A 16,951-nucleotide genomic window follows, 5' to 3' on the forward strand; every position below is an offset into this window, starting at 1 on the left:
AAAAAGTAAAGGAGAGGGGGGTATTCCTGATAGGAAGAGTCAAGTAAAGCCTCTGACACAGGGGTGCAGAAGGCATGGGGCGTGGTGAGGAAATGGATCTGATTGAAAGGCCGGACACATGTTGAGACGGGCAATTGTCTTTGTGCACCTGTTTTTGCTCAGCCTGGTTTATTCCTTGCGACTCAGACTCCTGCATGCAGGGAGTACGTTGTCCTTATCTCGCCTCTGATCCTTTGTCCTGCTTTGTTTCCCCAGCTGCCTGCAAGGAAAGCAAGCGGCCCCTGGAGGTGTCCCAGAGATCAGAGGAGATGGGGCTCATCCTGGGCATCTGTGCAGGGGGACTTGCTGTCCTCATCCTCCTCTTGGGGGCCATCATCATCATCATCCGCAAGGGGTGAGCGAGGCTGCGCCCTTGCCCACCGGTGGCTTCTACCCCTCAGAGGCCTGGTAGGCATAGAGGAGCCATGGCTGGGGACTGCTAGGGTTGGTTGGGGGCTGGTAGGGCCAGCTGTCTGGCAGATGTGTGGAGGTGTTGCCAGCCTGGGCATCAGGTCTGTGGATGGACCCAAGCTAGATGGTGGGAAGCCAGAGACTCTGCAAATGTAGCTGGGTCAGAGCAGCTTGGCTGGAGCCCAGGTCTGGCTGGTACCAGGTACTACTATTCAGGGAAGGGCACTTGGTACTTGCTGCTAAGGAGCTGTGCTGGAAGGGGTCACCACCCTTCTGTGCCTGCTGGGATATTTCAATGGGGAGGGTGTGGAAGTGACCTGACTTTGAATCCCTAGCCCGCTGCACACCTTCTGCCAACTTATCTGCCCTGACCAGAGAGCCGTGGTGTTGACCTTGAGCAGTGGGGGTGGTACTCACTCCCCTTTAAACCAAGGAGATTGAGCTGTTTCTCTAACTGGGCCCCACCCTCCTTTGGGTTCAACTTGCCCTTGACTGTTACTATTGATCCCTGAGGAGTCCTTCTGGGCCCATCACTCAGAGAAGACCTCCCTCCTGCCCTTACCATCCCTCAGGCCTCAAAGGTCCAGCCTTATGTTTATGAGGGATGCATTTCCTAGTCTATTTTGCAGTGAGCAGCATGAATTTCAGCATGCCTTAAAATCCAGAGTTTAAGAAATTGGAATTTAAGGAATTCAGGTTTTGAGAGTCTAAGAATCTCAGAATTTAGAATGTGGAGGCTCAGAGCCCATTAAGTGAGAGCTGCCAGGTAGTTCAAGGACATTTAGTTTAATGGGTTTCAAATCTTTTTAGAGCAACAGAACCTGTCTTCAAAACACCAAATAAACCTTCCTGGGGAGCCCAGTATATTGGAGCAGCTGAAGGCTGAGCCTTTCCTTGGAGTCAGATGGGGGCTTCTGAGACCCCTCTGCTTCCCCCCGTCCCCCCCACTTCCTACCACATCATTCCTTACCAGGCAGCCCCAGGACACTGTGATCCAAACTCCTTAATTGAGGGATGGAGATGCTGAGGCTCAGAGGGGTCATGGACCTGCCCAAGGTCACTCAAGGAAGCAGAGGCAGAGCCCTCTCTGCCCTCTCCCCACCTGGGCTCTGGCTTCTGTAGCCCCTGCTGCTGCCAGGCTGGGTATGCGTGGATGAGTTGGCGCTGGGTCTCTAGGCTGCCGAGAGCAGATAAGTAGAATCCAGGGAAATGAGGGAGAACTGGCCAGGGTACCAGCAGGAGAGAGAGACTCTTCCAGAAAGCCTGGGGGTAGGGCATGCTGGCAGTGAGGAAGAGGCATGGGGTTGGGGTGGCCTGTCCAGGTTGATAGGCTCTGATTTTTCCTTTCCCCAGCTCCTGTACAACTTCATAAGACAACATATTTTTAACTGTCACTTGTTGAGTAATTACTATGTGCCAGGAGCTTCACACACATCACCCATTAGGATGTTAGTTTTTGAGCACCTACTGTGTGCCAGGCACTGTCTGACGCTCAGGATACATCAGAGAACATTTCCTTCTTAGATCCTGACCCACAAAACAGGTCTGACTCCCTTTTCACAGATGAAGACACTGTAATTGAGTGACTTGCCCGTGTCACTCATCTGATAAGTGGCAGGGCCTATTCTGACTTCGAAGCTTGTATTCCTCATGCCCAGGGTTGTGAAAGGCCTCACCATGGCTGGCTGGCACTCAGATGCGGTAAATGGCAAGTCCCTGCCCTTCTCTCCAGTAGAGGGCTTGTCTTGCAGGTGGCCTAGGAGTTGCTTCTGGGGGGCTAGGAAGTGGGACAGATGGAGAGGAGTGTAGGGAGGAGTCAGAGTTGGGGGAATTGCAGATGGTATTTGAGGCCCTAGAAATCTACTCTCAAGGAGAGAGGATTGGCAAAGTGGGGGATGTCACTCACCCCTGCAGAGAGAACACTGGGCCTAGGAAAGGATGAGCCAGAGATGCTGCCAGGGCCTCACTTAGGAAACCCTCTATTTATACAGCTGCTACCCTGTAAACGCTTCAGGCAACCCCCTCTAGGAGCCCCTTTTCTTCTGAAAGCCATTCGGTCCTAGTCTACAGCATGTTTCTACTCCCCTCCCCCATTCTACCTAGCCTTCAGGGTCTACTTTGTTCCTCAGAGGGCCCCCAATCTGCATCATGGGGTATCATGGGACAAAGCAGTTCTGGCAGGGACAGGGGTGTTCAAATCAACTTGGGGGTACAAATGTAGTGGACAGATTAGGAAGCTGCTGTGGGAGGGCAGTTATCCAGTTAGTGTACCCCCCCTCGGAGGGAGGAGGTGAATGGGGGGGATTATGGGAGGTAGTCAGGAGCCAGCTGAGAGAAGAGAGATCAGATTTTCCATCCCGCCGGGCTGTGTGGACAATAAGACTGGCCACATCTGCCTCTGGGGACTCCAGGGCGGGGAGCGGAGGGGCCCACTCCAGACCCCAGACCCCAGGCCGGCTCAGATACCCTCGCTCACCTGTAGAGGCCCCGCCCCACCCCTGCCCTTCCCTTTGCAGCACTTTCTTTTCCCTGCACTTTTTCATTTGTTTACCTGCAGCGCTTTGCTCACTGTTTATTTTCACTCCTGGACGGAGCACTCCTTGAGGGCAGAGAAAGTTCTCTCTTATTGGCCGTGCATCCATCAGGGAAGAGCTGAGCCTGTGTTTCCTGTTGCCTGAACCTCACCGCAGCCCCCGGGGTGGGTGGGGAGTGGGGTGGAGCTGGGGGAGGTATTCCTGACTTCGCTTGTTTGCAGGAGGAAATAGAAGCTCTGAGAGATCTTTTATTTCCCTCTTTGGTTGATTACCCAACTTAATGAATTATTTATTGAAGGATTATAATGTGTCGGATCCTGTCCTGGGCAGAAAGGACAAGGGTGCTGCCCTCTTGTGCTTCGTAGCTAGTGAGGAGCCTGTCATTAAACTAGAAGAAGCACAAACGGGTAATTGCAAATTGTGAAAAGAACAGGCAGGGTGCCTGGATTGGGGCTGAGAGAGGGTCAAGGGAGATAGAAAGTAATTGGTGATTGTGGGGGAGCGGACAGGGAAGACATTTCAGCTGAGGCCAGAAGAATGCTATTCCTTCAGCCACTCTCCTCTCCTTCAGGGCCTCTGCGACTAGCCACAGGGCCTTGGCCCCTTTCCTCTGTTCCTTGGGTGAGACCTCGAGGCAATCTCCTGCCCTGGCTGGGCCTCAGTCCCCACCTTCCTCTCTCCTTCCTTTCGCCCAATCTGCACGATTTCCTCCTGGAAGGCCATTCCTTGGGGTTCCTGCTGATGAGGTGATGTGGGGGTGGGTGAGTGGAAAGCCCCTGGGTATGCCTGGACGAAGCCTCAGGAGGGAGCTGGCTCTGGGGTCAGGGCCCTGACCCTGCTGTGAACTCCGCTTGTGACCCCGAGAGTCCCGTGCAGACCGTGACTATCTGAGACTCGGCCTCTCCCCCTGTGACGTGGGGATCAGACCTGCTCTGCCTCCTCCCTGTGGGTGCTCTGCAGTCATGTCTGGACTCTTGACAAAGGGTGACCCCAAACCCAGGGGCCGTCTGGGGACAGTGAGGATGGGTCCAGGTTTGTGCTAGAGCCCTCTCCACCCTGCCCACTCCCTGCCCCAGCCTCTCTTGCCCTCCCAGGCACAGGTGTATGCAAAGGGCTGTCCCCTCAGGAGCAGAGGGGCCTGCAGGTCTGAGCAGCATTGGGACTGAGCGTGGGGGGCTGTCTGCAGGGGTGAGTGTGTGAGTGGGGGGTGTCACGAGTGTGAATGTACACATCAATGTGTGTGTGTGAATATGTCTGTGTATGTATCTATATGAGTGTCAAAGTGTGTGTTTAAACACGTGTGTCTGTGCATGTGTCTGTGTGTGTATTTGTGAGTTTGTGTGAGGAACGTGTGTGTGTCTATGTATCTGTGAGAGCTCCGCCTTCCCTCTGCTTTGCTCACTCCAGTAGCAGGCTTAGGGAAGGTTCCAGAAGGGGCCTCAGACCCTGGTCCTCAGCGATTGAGCCCAGCCAGCCCTAGGGACAAGGCGGCCCCTTCTGACCTGTCCAGTCCCTGGCCAGCCCCCTCCCCAGCCCAGAAAGCACCAGGCTCCTCCCTGCTAGCCGGGCACTGCCCCAGGCCCGGCCTTGTGGAAGGACCAGGGGGCCGACTGTGCTGTTCTCTTTGCACGCTGCCAGGAGAGACCACTATGCCTACTCCTACTACCCGTAAGTAGCTCCGCTGGCCGTGGGTCCCGGCCCCTCCTGGGGAGCCTCTGCCCTCACCCCCTTGGCTGGGCCTGGCCTGGTGCCAGCCCCTCCTCACGGGCGCGTCCGTCACCGAGCTTCCCTCCTCTGCTCTGACTCTCCCCTCTGTGTTGTCCTGGAGGTCACGAGCCCTGGCTTTGTAGTCAGAGCCTCTGGTTCAGACCTGGCTCTGCTGAGTCACCCCAGGCTAGTCACTCACCTTCCCTGAGCCTTCCTGTCCTCTCGCCCCCTGAGACAGCCCCCTGTGTTCCAGAGCCATTCCTGCTGGTGGCCACTTCCTGACGTCAGACCATAGTCCATGTCCCGGAAGGTCTCACATTGGTCCCACTGTGAGGTCCCCATGCGTGTGCGTGTGTGCATGTGGGGGCGGGCCTGTCCCACACTGGCAGCTCTCCCCACAGCACAGATAGCATTCAGGTCATAGGAGCCCCTTCTGGGCCAGTGGCCCCAGGCTTTTCAGACCCACCATTTCCTGGGCACTTCCTCTAGGCTCAGTTCTTTACACAGAATCCTCACAACAAGGTGAAGTAGGAACTATGATCCCATTTTCCTGATGAGAAAACTGAGGCTCAGGGAGGTTAAGGGACCCATCAGAGGTCACAGGAAGTACAGAGCTGGGGTGACCACCTAGACCCCCATCTGACTCCACAGCCTCCTGATGCTCTTCTGTCTTGGGCCTCTGTCTTCTCTGACTCTGCAAGCCTTCTAGAACATTCCCCCCTACCCTTGCTTGTTCTCCCTCCTCACAGACAGAGCAGGCTCAGATAGTCCTGGGCCAGCCCAGAGGATGTGGTGTCTCACCTCCTCCTCCCTGGACCCTCCACTTGCATTGATGTCACCCCCTGTCACACTAGTTATACTGACAACCACGCCCCCATCAACTCACGAGGAACCTCCAGCTCAGCTTGTACGGGAGCTGCGGACAGGGCAGTTCTCCCTCCCTCTCTTCTGTGCAGTTAAGTTTTGAACCTAAATGCAGAACTTTTCCGAGTGTCCGTACTGCATTCCATCTGCTCAATCTCGCCCTGAGATCGGCCGGAGGCCGGCCGTGTTTGGTGTCCCTCCTGGGTTCTGTCTTCTGTGGGTCTGGTTGGTTGGTGTTCGTAGTTCTTCTTCCAAGCAGGACAAGAGGCCTGAGCGGGAAGAGAGCCCCGTGGCGCAGCACTGGAGGCTGCCTCTAGGCCAGTTGCTCCGCCAGCTTGACTGGCTGTCTTCTGTCCATGGTCCTGTCTTCCCTGTGGTGTTCTGGTGTCTGACCTGTCCCTGTTTCTGTCCCTTCCTCATCTTTCCTTTTCATTGTCCCTTTCCTCTCTCTCCCCTCCCTCCTCCCGTCTCTGTATCCTAGTTCTCTTGCCCCTCTCTTCCTCTCCTCACTTTCCTTTCCTTCCATTCCTTTTTCCTCCACTTTCTTATGTTGATGATCATGGTCACAGCCACAGAGGCTTCTCTTCTCTGTCCCCAAATGGGTCTTTGGCTCTGCCCAGAGACTGTAGGTGGGGCTGGGAGCAGGAGGCTGAGCCGTCTCTTGTCTAGACTGGGAAGGCTGTGCCCACCTCAGTACACAGCAGCATTGGTCCCCATTGTGGATACAGAGTCATCTTCTTAACACAGGAAGCACATCGTGGTCCTGGCAGGCGGGGCACCAGAGGTCGTCCTGTCCTCTCTCCTGGTAGTTCTTGAGCCAGGACAGACTGATTGGAGTTTGCCTGTTTGGGAAGATCCCTTCATTTGCCTCTTCATCTCTATGATGATCGGTGTTCCTGAGCCTTCATAACCTGGAAGTTCTTTCTCAGGTCTACCCCACACTCTACATGCTGTAGGGCTGAGCAAGCAACAGGTTTCTTGTCTCGAGCTTTCCCTGTGATTGGGCTTTTGCTCTTCTCCAGTCTCAAGCAGGTCCCAAGTCATTTACCCTTTACCTGTTGCTTAGCCTCTCAGTCATGTCTTAAACCTCCTGTGTCTCCATCCCCTGCTCTCCCTCCCACTTACCTCCAAGTTCCCTGTAAAGCTGAGCCGGAGCGCTGGTCTGTGTGGGCGCTTGCTCAGGGGCCTTTCTAGAAGCTCTACCCTCTCAGAGGGATGGGGCCTCTCACTTCCCTCTGCTGCTGGATGGACTGGTGGGCAGGGGCGGGAGTACAGATCCTATGTGGATCTCTTTACAAGTCTAGTGTGGCCAGTGGTGGGGCCATCCTGGGGCTCCGGGGGTGAGAAGCAACCATGGTTGGGGTTCATTCTGGGCTCCAGGGAGGACTCCTGAGTACTGGCTCAGCACTAGCCAGACCCTCTGCCAGGAAGGAGGAGTGTGGTATATCCCACTGCAGGAGAAAAAGGAGCTCCTAAGGCAGGTGTCTGGTGAGGACAGGGGGGAAGGGGGATGGATATGGGGCTACAGCAGGGACAAGCATTCTCTTAGTTTGGAGTGGGATGACTATCTGCTGTGACACCAAAATAGGCCCAGAATGACTTTTCCTCCCATTTCCTGAACTCATGAGGCTAGGTCCCAGCCCAAGGCCACTGCTGCTCCATCCCTTGCTTTCAGCAAAAGTCCTCAGAACAGGGTCCCTTCTCAGTCCCTTTTTGGGAGAGGCAGCAGCTCTGGTGAGTGAAGGATGGAGGTAGAACCCTTTCAGCATCTAGAGATGCTTCTAGAATGGCTCTCGGTCTCAAGCCCCTGACTGCTGGGCTTCCCCATCCACCTCTGGGCACCATCCTGCCCAGCTCAGCACCCACATCTCCTGTCCACTACCCCCTTCAGGAAACCAGTGAACATGACCAAGGCCACTGTCAACTACCGCCAGGAGAAGACGCACATGATGAGTGCCGTGGACCGGAGCTTCACGGACCAGAGCACCCTACAGGAGGACGAGCGGCTGGGCCTCTCCTTCATGGACGCCCATGGCTATAGCCCCCGGGGTGAGTGCAGCCTTCAGGCCCCTTCCTTGTGGCTCCGGGGTGCCCCACATCAGATGAGTTCTGTAACACCCGAACCCAAATTGAGGCATCTATTATGCTCCTGCTGGGTAACAGCACTGGCCCTGGAAACGCAAAGAAGGCACAGGTATGACCTTGTGCTAGAAGAGCTTTAGGAAAATCGAGGACTTAAACACAGACTCCTACAGGAGGAATTCGAAGTTATGTGTGTTAATTGTAGGAAGTGCTTCGGGGACTCAGAGGAGGGCATGATGCTGTGTGATCAGAGAGGATCAGAGCAATCTTCTGGCTTATGGAGCACCTGCTTTGGGAGAAGCAGAAGACCAGTCAGTGGCTAAGAGGGATTGCTCTAGAGTCATACAGAACTGGGTTTGCATCTCAGATTCCTGTAGTTAACCTCTCTGGTTGTCTGCTTCCTCACATATAAAATGGGGATAAAGATAATCTCTGCCGTTAGGGCTGCTTGAAGGCTAAATAAGATAATGTGTCTATATCATTAGTGCTGTGCCTGGCACGCAAGAAGAGTGTCGTGAGTCTGTTGTATGTACTAGGAGCTTGTCCTAAGTCACTTCATCACACATCTTTTTTATTCTGTTTAGTGCTGATTTGTACAAAAGAAAATATAATGTTTATGAAGATCAAAGAGTCAAAATGATAGGACCAACACGGGTGAACAACACTGGTGAATTAGAACTTCTCCCATACCCCCTACCTCCCTCTTAGATGTAAATGTTCTCCTGGAATTTGTGTTTATAACTTGCCTTTTTGGAGGCAGTTTTACCATGTGTGGATGCATCCTCAAACAGTGCATTGTAGAATTTCGCTTGCTTTTGAGCTTTATAAAAATGAAATCACGCTCTATTTTTCAGCTCCACATCATGTTTCTAACATTTACCCAGGTGGATATTTCGCCGTGCTTCATTTATTTTCTCTGATGTATAGTTTTCCATTGTTTGAATATACTGCAATTTATTTCTTTCTGCCATCCATGGGCGTTTGCTTTGTTTCCAGTTTTCCTGTTATTACAAACAAGGCTGCCGTGAACATTCTGAAATGAATCTCCAGATGCACCTGCACAGGAGATTCTAGAAGTAGAACCGCTGGGTTATAGAGTGTGTGTTTGTTCAATTTACAAGACAGTGTCAAATTGTTTTCCAATGTGGCTTTGCCTGTGTTTGCTCCCAGGAGCAGTGTATAAGAGTTTCCGTTGCTTTGTATCAAGATCAAAATTTGCCAGGCTCCTTCACTTTTGGCAAACTTGTTTGTATAAAATGGTGATTCTCTATAGTCTTAATTTGCATTTCCCTGATTGCTAAGGAGGTTGAACATATTTTCAAATCATTATTGGCCATTCAGGTTTCTTCTTCAATGAAATATCTGTTCGTGTCTTTTACCTAATTTTCTGTGGGTTTTTCTGTGACTTGCTTAGTGGCTTTTAAAAGTTCTTTATATATTTAGGATGATAATCATTTGTGACTAATGAACTGTAGATATCTTGTCCCAATTTGTGACTCATCTTTGATCATTTATAGTGTCTTGGGATGAGTATGTTTTCATTTCAATTTAGTCAAGTTCTTCGATCTTTTCCTTTTAGATTTCTATTTGTGTGTGTGTTTTCTTAAAGCATTCTTTCTTATTCAAGGTCATAAAATATTTTCTTCTTTTTATAAAACCTTTACTATTTTTCATTTCATATTTAAATCTTTATTCATCTGTAATTGACTTTTGTGTGTGATGTGAATTAAGGATTTTATTTTTTCTACAGGGAAAACCAACTGTCCCAGCATCAGTGACTCTAGTTCATATTTTCACTACTGCTGTGCAGTGCCACCCTTACATATGTCACATTTCTATTTACATGTGGATTGTGTTTTGTCTCCTTGTTTTCTTTCATTGGCCAATTCGGTGACTCCTGTGCTAAGACCACAGTGTCTAATTTCTGTAATTATTTAAGTCTTGATATCTGTAATGGCTAGTCATTTGTTCTCCATCAAGGATGTTTTGGCTATATTTGTCCTCATTCTCTGTCTTATAAATTTTAGAATCATCTTTTCAAGCTCCTTGGAAAACTTTGTTGGATGGATTTGTATTGAATCTATTGATTGATTTGGGGAAAATGGGCATCTTATGAAATTGTCTTCCTATTTATGAATTATACACACACACACACACACACACACATCACCCCATTTATTTACATCTTGAATGTCTTTCAATAATTTTCTCCATAAAATCTTGTACTTTTTTGTTAGCTATACCCCAATGTCCCTTATATTTTTGATTTCTATTGCAAAAGGGACGTTTTTTTGTGTGTGTGTTGTAAAATAACATGTAACATAAAATTTGCTATCTTAACTATTTTGACCATACAGTGCAGTGGTATTAAATACATTCATATTGTTGCGCGGCCATCACCACCGTCCATCCCTGTAGCTCTTTTCATCTTGTAAAACTGAAACTCTGTGCTCGTTAAACAATAACTCCTCGTTCCCCTTTCTTCCCAGCCTCTAGCAACCACCATTTTGTCCTCTGTCGCTACGATTTTGACTACTCTAATGATCTCATATAAGTGGAATCATACAGTATTTGTGTTTTCTCATTTCGCTTAGCAGAGTGTCCTCAAGGTTCTTCCATCTTATAGCATCTTTCAAAATTTCCTTCCTTTTTAAGGCTGAATAACATTTCGTTGTATTATATATCACATTTTTCTTACTCATTCATCTGTTGATGGACACTTGGGTTGCTTCCATGTTTTAACTATTGTGAGTAATGCTGCTATGAACCTGGCTGGGTATACAAATATCTCTTCAAGGCTCTGTTTTCAGGTTTTTTTTTTTTTTTTTGGTATATATATACCTACAAGTGGAATTGCTGGCTCATATAGTAATTCTATGTTTAATTTTTTTGAGCAAGTGCCATGTTTTTCACAGCGGCCATACCATTTTACATTCTCACCAATAGTATACGAGGGTTCTGATTTCTCCCATCCTTGCCAATACTTGTTATTTCCTCATGTTTTGATAGCAGCCATCCTCATGTTGGTGTGAAGCAGCCTCTCATAGTTTTGATGTACGTGTCTCTAATGACGAATGATGTGATGCTGAGCATGTGCCATTTGTAGTTCTTCTTTGGAGAAATGTCTAGTTAAGGCTTTTGCCTATTTTTGATTCAGGGTGTTTGTTCTTTTGTTGTTGAGTTTTCGATATTCTCTCTATATATATTCTAGATATTAATCCCTTATCAGATATATGATTTGCAGATATTTTCTCTCATTCTGTGGGTTGCCTTTTTAGTTTGTGGATAGCGTCTTTCAATGTACAAAATTTTAAAATTTCCATGAAGTCCAGTGTGTCTTCTTCGTTGCTGTTGCCTGTGCCTTTGGCGTCCTAGCCGTGCTCGCTTTGGCAGCACACCTCTGAAAGCCGCCGTCAGAGCCGAGACATCATCGCCAAGTCCAATGTCGTGAAGCTTTTGCCCTATGTTCTCTTCTGAGAGTTTTCTAGTTTTATGTCTTTGATCCATTTTGAGTTAATTTTTATATGTGGTGTTAGATAAGGGTCCAACTTCATTCTTTTGTGTGGATAGCCAGTTTTCCTAGCACAAATGGTGTACTTTTAAGATATCACATTTCTAATCGTTGCTCATAAAGAGAAATGTAGTTGATTTCTGTATGTATGTAGATACTTTTTGATCGACTTTCTTATTAATTCTAATTTGTCTGTAGAATCTTTCAGATTTTTTGAGTACAATGAAAGGATCTGTGAATACTGACAATTCTGCTTCTTCTTTCTCATTTCTTATCCTTTTTTCCCTTGTCTTTCTGAATAGCACTGGCCGGGACCTCCAGTACTGTGTCGAAGGAAATGGTTAGAGCAAGAATCCTTGTCTTGTTTTCCTGATTTTAAAAGGCATGCTTCTAATATTAAGCATTGAGAATGAAGTTTGCTCTAGCTTTGGTAGAACTGTTGTACCAGATTAACAAAGTTTCTTTGGTTTTTAGTTTGCTAAGAGGTTTTATTTTAAATGGACATTAAGTTTATAAAATTCTTTTTTTTCTGCCTTATTGTTATATTTTTTTCCTTTTAGTTTATTAATGAGGTCAGTGACATTTTTGGATTTTCTAATGTTAAAATAACCTTGAAGTCCTGGGATAAGTTCAACTTGGTCATGATGCATTATATTTTTTGTGTATTCTTAGATTCAGTATAATTACAGTATTGTTCAGGATTTTAAAGCTGTGTTCCCAAGTGGGACTGGCCTGTAATTTTTCTGTTTTGTACTATCTTTGTTTGGTTTCTAGTATTAAAATTCCATTAGCCTTATGAAATGCATTGAGGTCTTTTCCCGTTTTTCCTTATCATGGAAGATTGGAACACTTGGCTCCATGAAAGTGTGGTGAAATTCACCTATAAAACAATCTTTTTCTATTTTCTTTATGGAAAAAGTTTAAACTTTTAATTCAGTTTATTTAAAGGATTAAAGGACTATTGAAGCTTTCTATTTTTTTCAAGCCACTTCTAGTAAGTTAATTTTGTCTAGGAATTTGTCCCTTTCATTTGAGTTTTCAAATTCATCGCTTTGAACTTACTCATCATGTTCTCTTTGTGACCCCCCCCCCCCATCAGCCATTCCTGGTAACTATTATCAGCTCTTCATGTTACAAATGAGGAAACAGAAGCTCAAAGAAGCAGAGTAACTTGTCTTGGTCAAACAGTAGAAAGTGGCATAGCCAGGATTTAAAGTCAGGTTTTTCGGAGCTGCAAATTGCTGTTTCTGCTGTATGATGCTAGGCCTTGAGGAATGGGCAGGAGTTGGGCAGGCAGAGATGGGAAGGAAAAGGCATTCGTGGACGAGGAACAGCATGTGCAAATGCACAGAGGTGGGCACATGAGGAAAACGTGGACAGGCCTGTTTGGGCTGAAAACGCAGTTGAGAGTTGGGGAGATTGGGAGGTGGGGGTGGCGGGAGTGCATATCTTGCTGTCGTGTCATGTTGAGAGACACAGAGAGGCAAGAAACCCCGGCCCTGTTCCCAAGGAACTCACTGACTGGTTGGGGAGCCAAGACTGATCCAGGGAAGTTAGCGCCAGGCTAATTGCCATGAGGATGGTGGGGACAATTAGTGTTGTCAGAGTTTTGGGCAGGGGTGGTCAGGGTTTCAGGTGAGATGGATAAGATTTGACTGATGGTGAGGGGGGAGTGGGCGCTGAAGGTGGGATGCAGGACATGGGCAAAGATGTGACAGCTCGGAAAATCAAGGTACCTTCAGGAGAGTGGAGCTGAGTCTCAGAACCCTCCCTCCGTTTCTCCATGCTCCATGCCTCCACTTTCTTCTTTTCTTTTCCAAACAGTGTAGGCCAGATTTTTGTGGCTTAGAACAGAAAACCGTGTTGATTTTGATGCATCCTCTGTATGCAAATTTTAAAATAGGGACTTATCGCACTGAGTAAATGGTGGCAGGCTGGCTGCGAAGAAGCCAGCTGGGATGTTCCCAAGATGTTGGTATGTGCTCCCATTGTCTCTGAAATCCTGCCTATGAAAACCCTTAAACCCTTCTGGGCCCTGGCCATTCGGAGCTCTCGACCCCTGTGGGTGCCAGTGGATTCTGGCCAAGTGGTTTGTTAAATAAGTGCTAGGTTCTTTCATCACCACAAATGCCCCTTTGTTAGAAAGAGAGAAACAGAGAAAACGGGGTGGACCACAGGGCCTCAGAGTCAGATTGGCCCCGAGTTTGAATCCTAGTGCTGCCACTAAGGCAACTAGTTTCCTCATTTGGATGGGGGGATGACAACAGCACCTACATCATAGGGATATTCCAAGGCAGGGGTCCCCAACCCCTGGGCTGCGGACCAGTACCCGTCCATGGCCTGTTACGAACGGGGCCGCATGGCAGGAGGTGAGCCTTCATCTGTATTTGCAGCCACTCCCTAGTATCACTGCCTCAGCTCCACCTCAGATCATCAGCCATTAGATTCTCATAGGAGCACTGGTCCCTGGTGCCAAAAATGTTGGGGGATGCTGTTCCAAGGATTAAATGACTTAAGGATCATGCCAGGCACCGAGAGGTCAAGTGACTTTGAATTTGAATTTGGGTCTCTCTGACTCCAGATTTAGTGTTTATTTCTCTGGGCCTCAGCCTTCTCCACAAAATGTCAGTTGTCTAGTGGTTACTTGCACAAGATATCGCACAATCATAATGGAGCTGGGGAGAGCCTGGGAGAACCCATGGGTGTTGACCTTGAAGCTGAAGGCTGGTTCTCACCTTCTTTCCTCTCTCCTTCCCTTCTAGTGGCTTCCAGCTGTGAGCAAGTTGGTCCTTAGTGCATGGATAGGAGTTGGAGGCAGAATGTGTGTGTGTGTGTGTGTGTGTGTGTGTGTGTGTGTGTGTGTGTGTATAAAGTCCCATGGGAATTCATAGGCAAGGATTGCAGGGGCCTGTCTTCTCTGGACCTAGGATATAGAGGGTCCTCTTGGCAACATCATTGTTCATCATCCTGCCATTTTCTGGTGGTCTTCGTAGAACATTTTTTGTCTTTCTCGGGCTTAGCTGGAGGCCTCCAGATTTGCCTCCGGCTTCCTGTCAGGATCTCAACCAGTGGGGGTTTTTCTTGTCTTCAGATGCTGCAAGCTGATTCATGGCCACTTGTGAGGGTTCCCTGCCACCTCCTTTGCCCCTTTCTCTACCCGGAGAGCCCTTTATGGAGCTGCCAGTTTGGTTTCGACAAAGAGCACTAGGACCCCTCTGTCTCTGAGTTCTTGAGCCAGGAGAAATCCTTTTCTTTGACATCTTTGTTCCTGTGTTTGTTGTAGATGCTCTCTAGAATAGTTGGGTCCTGGACCAAGATCCTGCAGGTGAGAGGACGGAGACAGAAAGGCTACCTCTGTCAGCCAGCTGCTCTGGCTTTCTGGGACTCGGGTTTTCTCCCTTCCCTGGAAGCTACTGATCATGCCACCAGCCACCATCTGCAGGTGCTCACTGTGTGCCAGGTGCTAGGCAGGGTGTTTCATATGCTGTATCTTATTTAATATTTACAACATCATATTGGAGAGTAATAGTTTTTATCTTCATCCTACATGTAAAAACAGAAATTTAGAGAAAGTAACACCTCTAAAGTCACAGGCAGGGCTAGGATTTGATCTGAGGCTTGTCTGACTCCAGGGCCTGTCTCTTAATTGCCACATTGCACTGTGTTCCCGTGGGGATGTTTCATGAAACAAAGCTCTCTGTGGTGAAAGGCGGTGGTGAAACATTGCTATCTGTACCCATCTCCTGGAGATTTAAAATGCACACTACCATGTTGGAAGCCCTAAGGGGTCTTACAGAGAAAAGACCCAATTTTTTTTTAAACCAGAATTTCATAGATTCCCTTAAAACATAGAATGCCTCCTTGTCTTCCTTCTCTTCTTCTTTCAATGGACTACCACTTAGTCATGTGGCATGACTAGTACTTTCTGGAACACACTTTGGCAACCACTACATTTGGCAAGTCTCCTGTCTTTGGACCTAGTTTCCTCCTCTGTAAAATTAAGGGTTTGGGGCATCTGACCACGACGATGTAACTGGCGCTTGACTTGCTCTCTTTTTTGCTCTAAGCAACTAAAAATCTGGATAAAAGATGTGAAATAATTGTTTTCAGACATTAGGGGACAGGCAGCTCAGGACTTCGAATCCTGAGAGAAGAGAAACAAATGAGGTCAGCCCTGTCTTCAAATTGCCTTTCTACCTGGAGCCAGTTTTCAAAATGTGGCACAGGAAGGGTGAGCGGGGGGGCACAAGCAGGGCCCAGCGGTCTCCTGATTTGAAGGGAGTCTGGGGAAGTTGAGCTGTGCAGGGGTCTGTCCTGGTGCTCATGCATTTATTCTGTCAGTTAGTCTTGGGTAGGAATTAGAGGCCAGACACCGGAGAAGGCTTGTCAAGGAGGGTCATTTTGGTAGGGATCTGAAGGATGAGTATGAGTTCACCAGGCAAAAACAGAACGGTGTTGAAGAAAGAGGGAAGGGAGGAGGCTGGCATCTAGGCCCCACTGGGAGTTCCTGGGCAGAGAACAGCTATGAGAAATGTGGAGGGCTGGCCTGGAATAAGCCCCTGCATCTTACCCAGGACAGGAGGACAAATGTGTTAAGTAAGTGTGTGGGAGTGAGTGTCCGAAGAAGGCAGGTGGTACTGGGTGGAGCTGTTTTCTCAATTCCAGGACCCGATCTCAGGAACCAGAGTGGGATGTCCTTGGGGACGCTGACCAGAAGGGTCGGGGAGTTGGGAAGGGCTAGTTCTTTGGGGGAGCACTCTCTACCTGTTTCCTGGTTGGCTGAGGCGCTGCATGGGCTGACAGTGGAAACGCTTGTGCAGGAGAAAGGCCTCTATTCAGGTGCCTCGTATTAGTCTGCAGAGGTGGAGGCAGCAGTTAATTTTGGGATTCGCTTGACTTTGAATGGGGGTAATTGCTGGGAGTTGCCAGTGTTCTAGATTGTACCCTGGAAGTGGGGGAGAGAGGAGGGGGCTGTCACAGGCTCTGCTGAGCACTGCCCACTACAGGCAGCATGGAGAAGTCACAGAGGGGTGGCCCTGGCTGGGGAGCGGTGGGGATGCAGCGAGGGGCCCACAGGATCACAGCAGGCAGGGCTGGGCCAGAAGGGCCCTCAGAGATCACATGATCTGACCCGCTCATTTTACAGATGGGAAAACCGAGATGCAGAAGGGCACGGACTTGCCCAGGGTCACACGGGTGGGCCCGGCTAGGCTGCTTGGTTCCAGTGAACAACCCAGCCATTCTCCACGTTGGCCATGCTCCCTGTTTCCCTTGGCCCCTGAGTCCATCTGAGGCTCCTCAGGCTGAGGCTTGTGTGTGTCAGGAACCCCTCTCCCTTTCTCTAACTGCAGGGGATCAGCGTGGCGGTGGGGTCACTGAGGCCAGCAGTCTTCTGGGGGGCTCACCGCGGCGTCCGTGCGGCCGGAAGGGCTCCCCATATCACACAGGGCAGCTGCATCCTGCAGTGCGTGTGGCCGATCTCCTGCAGCATATCAACCAGATGAAGACGGCCGAGGGCTACGGCTTCAAGCAGGAGTACGAGGTGCAGGGCCCCAGTCCAGCCAGGAGCCCTCGCCAGGGCCTCGCCTGGTTCCTCACTGTGGGCTCAGACCCTGCCGACCTTCAATCCAGCCCTGATGGACCCTTGCTCTGCTAGTTCCCAACTTAACCTAATTGTTTTGACCTTTACCTTGATCCTAATCTCAGATTGACCTGGTTTCTCACTCTTATCCTTACCCTTACTTGAAATCTAACCTCGAATCTTATCTCAATCTCCATCTGGACCCTGATCATTCCCCTGTCC

At 49.1% G+C, this 16,951-nt stretch overlaps 1 protein-coding gene across 6 annotated transcripts in view; it reads left to right on the forward strand.

Annotated features, from left to right (window-relative positions):
- PTPRU (protein tyrosine phosphatase receptor type U) overlaps window positions 1-16,951 on the forward strand; it is a 77,161-nt gene that overhangs the window by 40,333 nt on the left and 19,877 nt on the right. For 4 of the 6 annotated variants that reach the window (XM_016132054.2, XM_036231139.1, XM_036231140.1 and 1 more), the window contains exons 14-16: window positions 256-394; window positions 7,447-7,604; window positions 16,500-16,690. In XM_016132054.2, the coding sequence (XP_015987540.1) occupies window positions 256-394; window positions 7,447-7,604; window positions 16,500-16,690 (488 nt within the window). Of the gene's footprint in view, window positions 1-255; window positions 395-4,622; window positions 4,653-7,446; window positions 7,605-16,499; window positions 16,691-16,951 lie in introns of all 6 variants that reach the window. The other 2 variants (XM_016132053.2, XM_016132052.2) reach the window with 1 other exon arrangement.

Source organism: Rousettus aegyptiacus, unplaced genomic scaffold, assembly GCF_014176215.1.
Source record: "Rousettus aegyptiacus isolate mRouAeg1 unplaced genomic scaffold, mRouAeg1.p scaffold_m13_p_1, whole genome shotgun sequence".
NCBI lineage: Eukaryota > Metazoa > Chordata > Mammalia > Chiroptera > Pteropodidae > Rousettus > Rousettus aegyptiacus.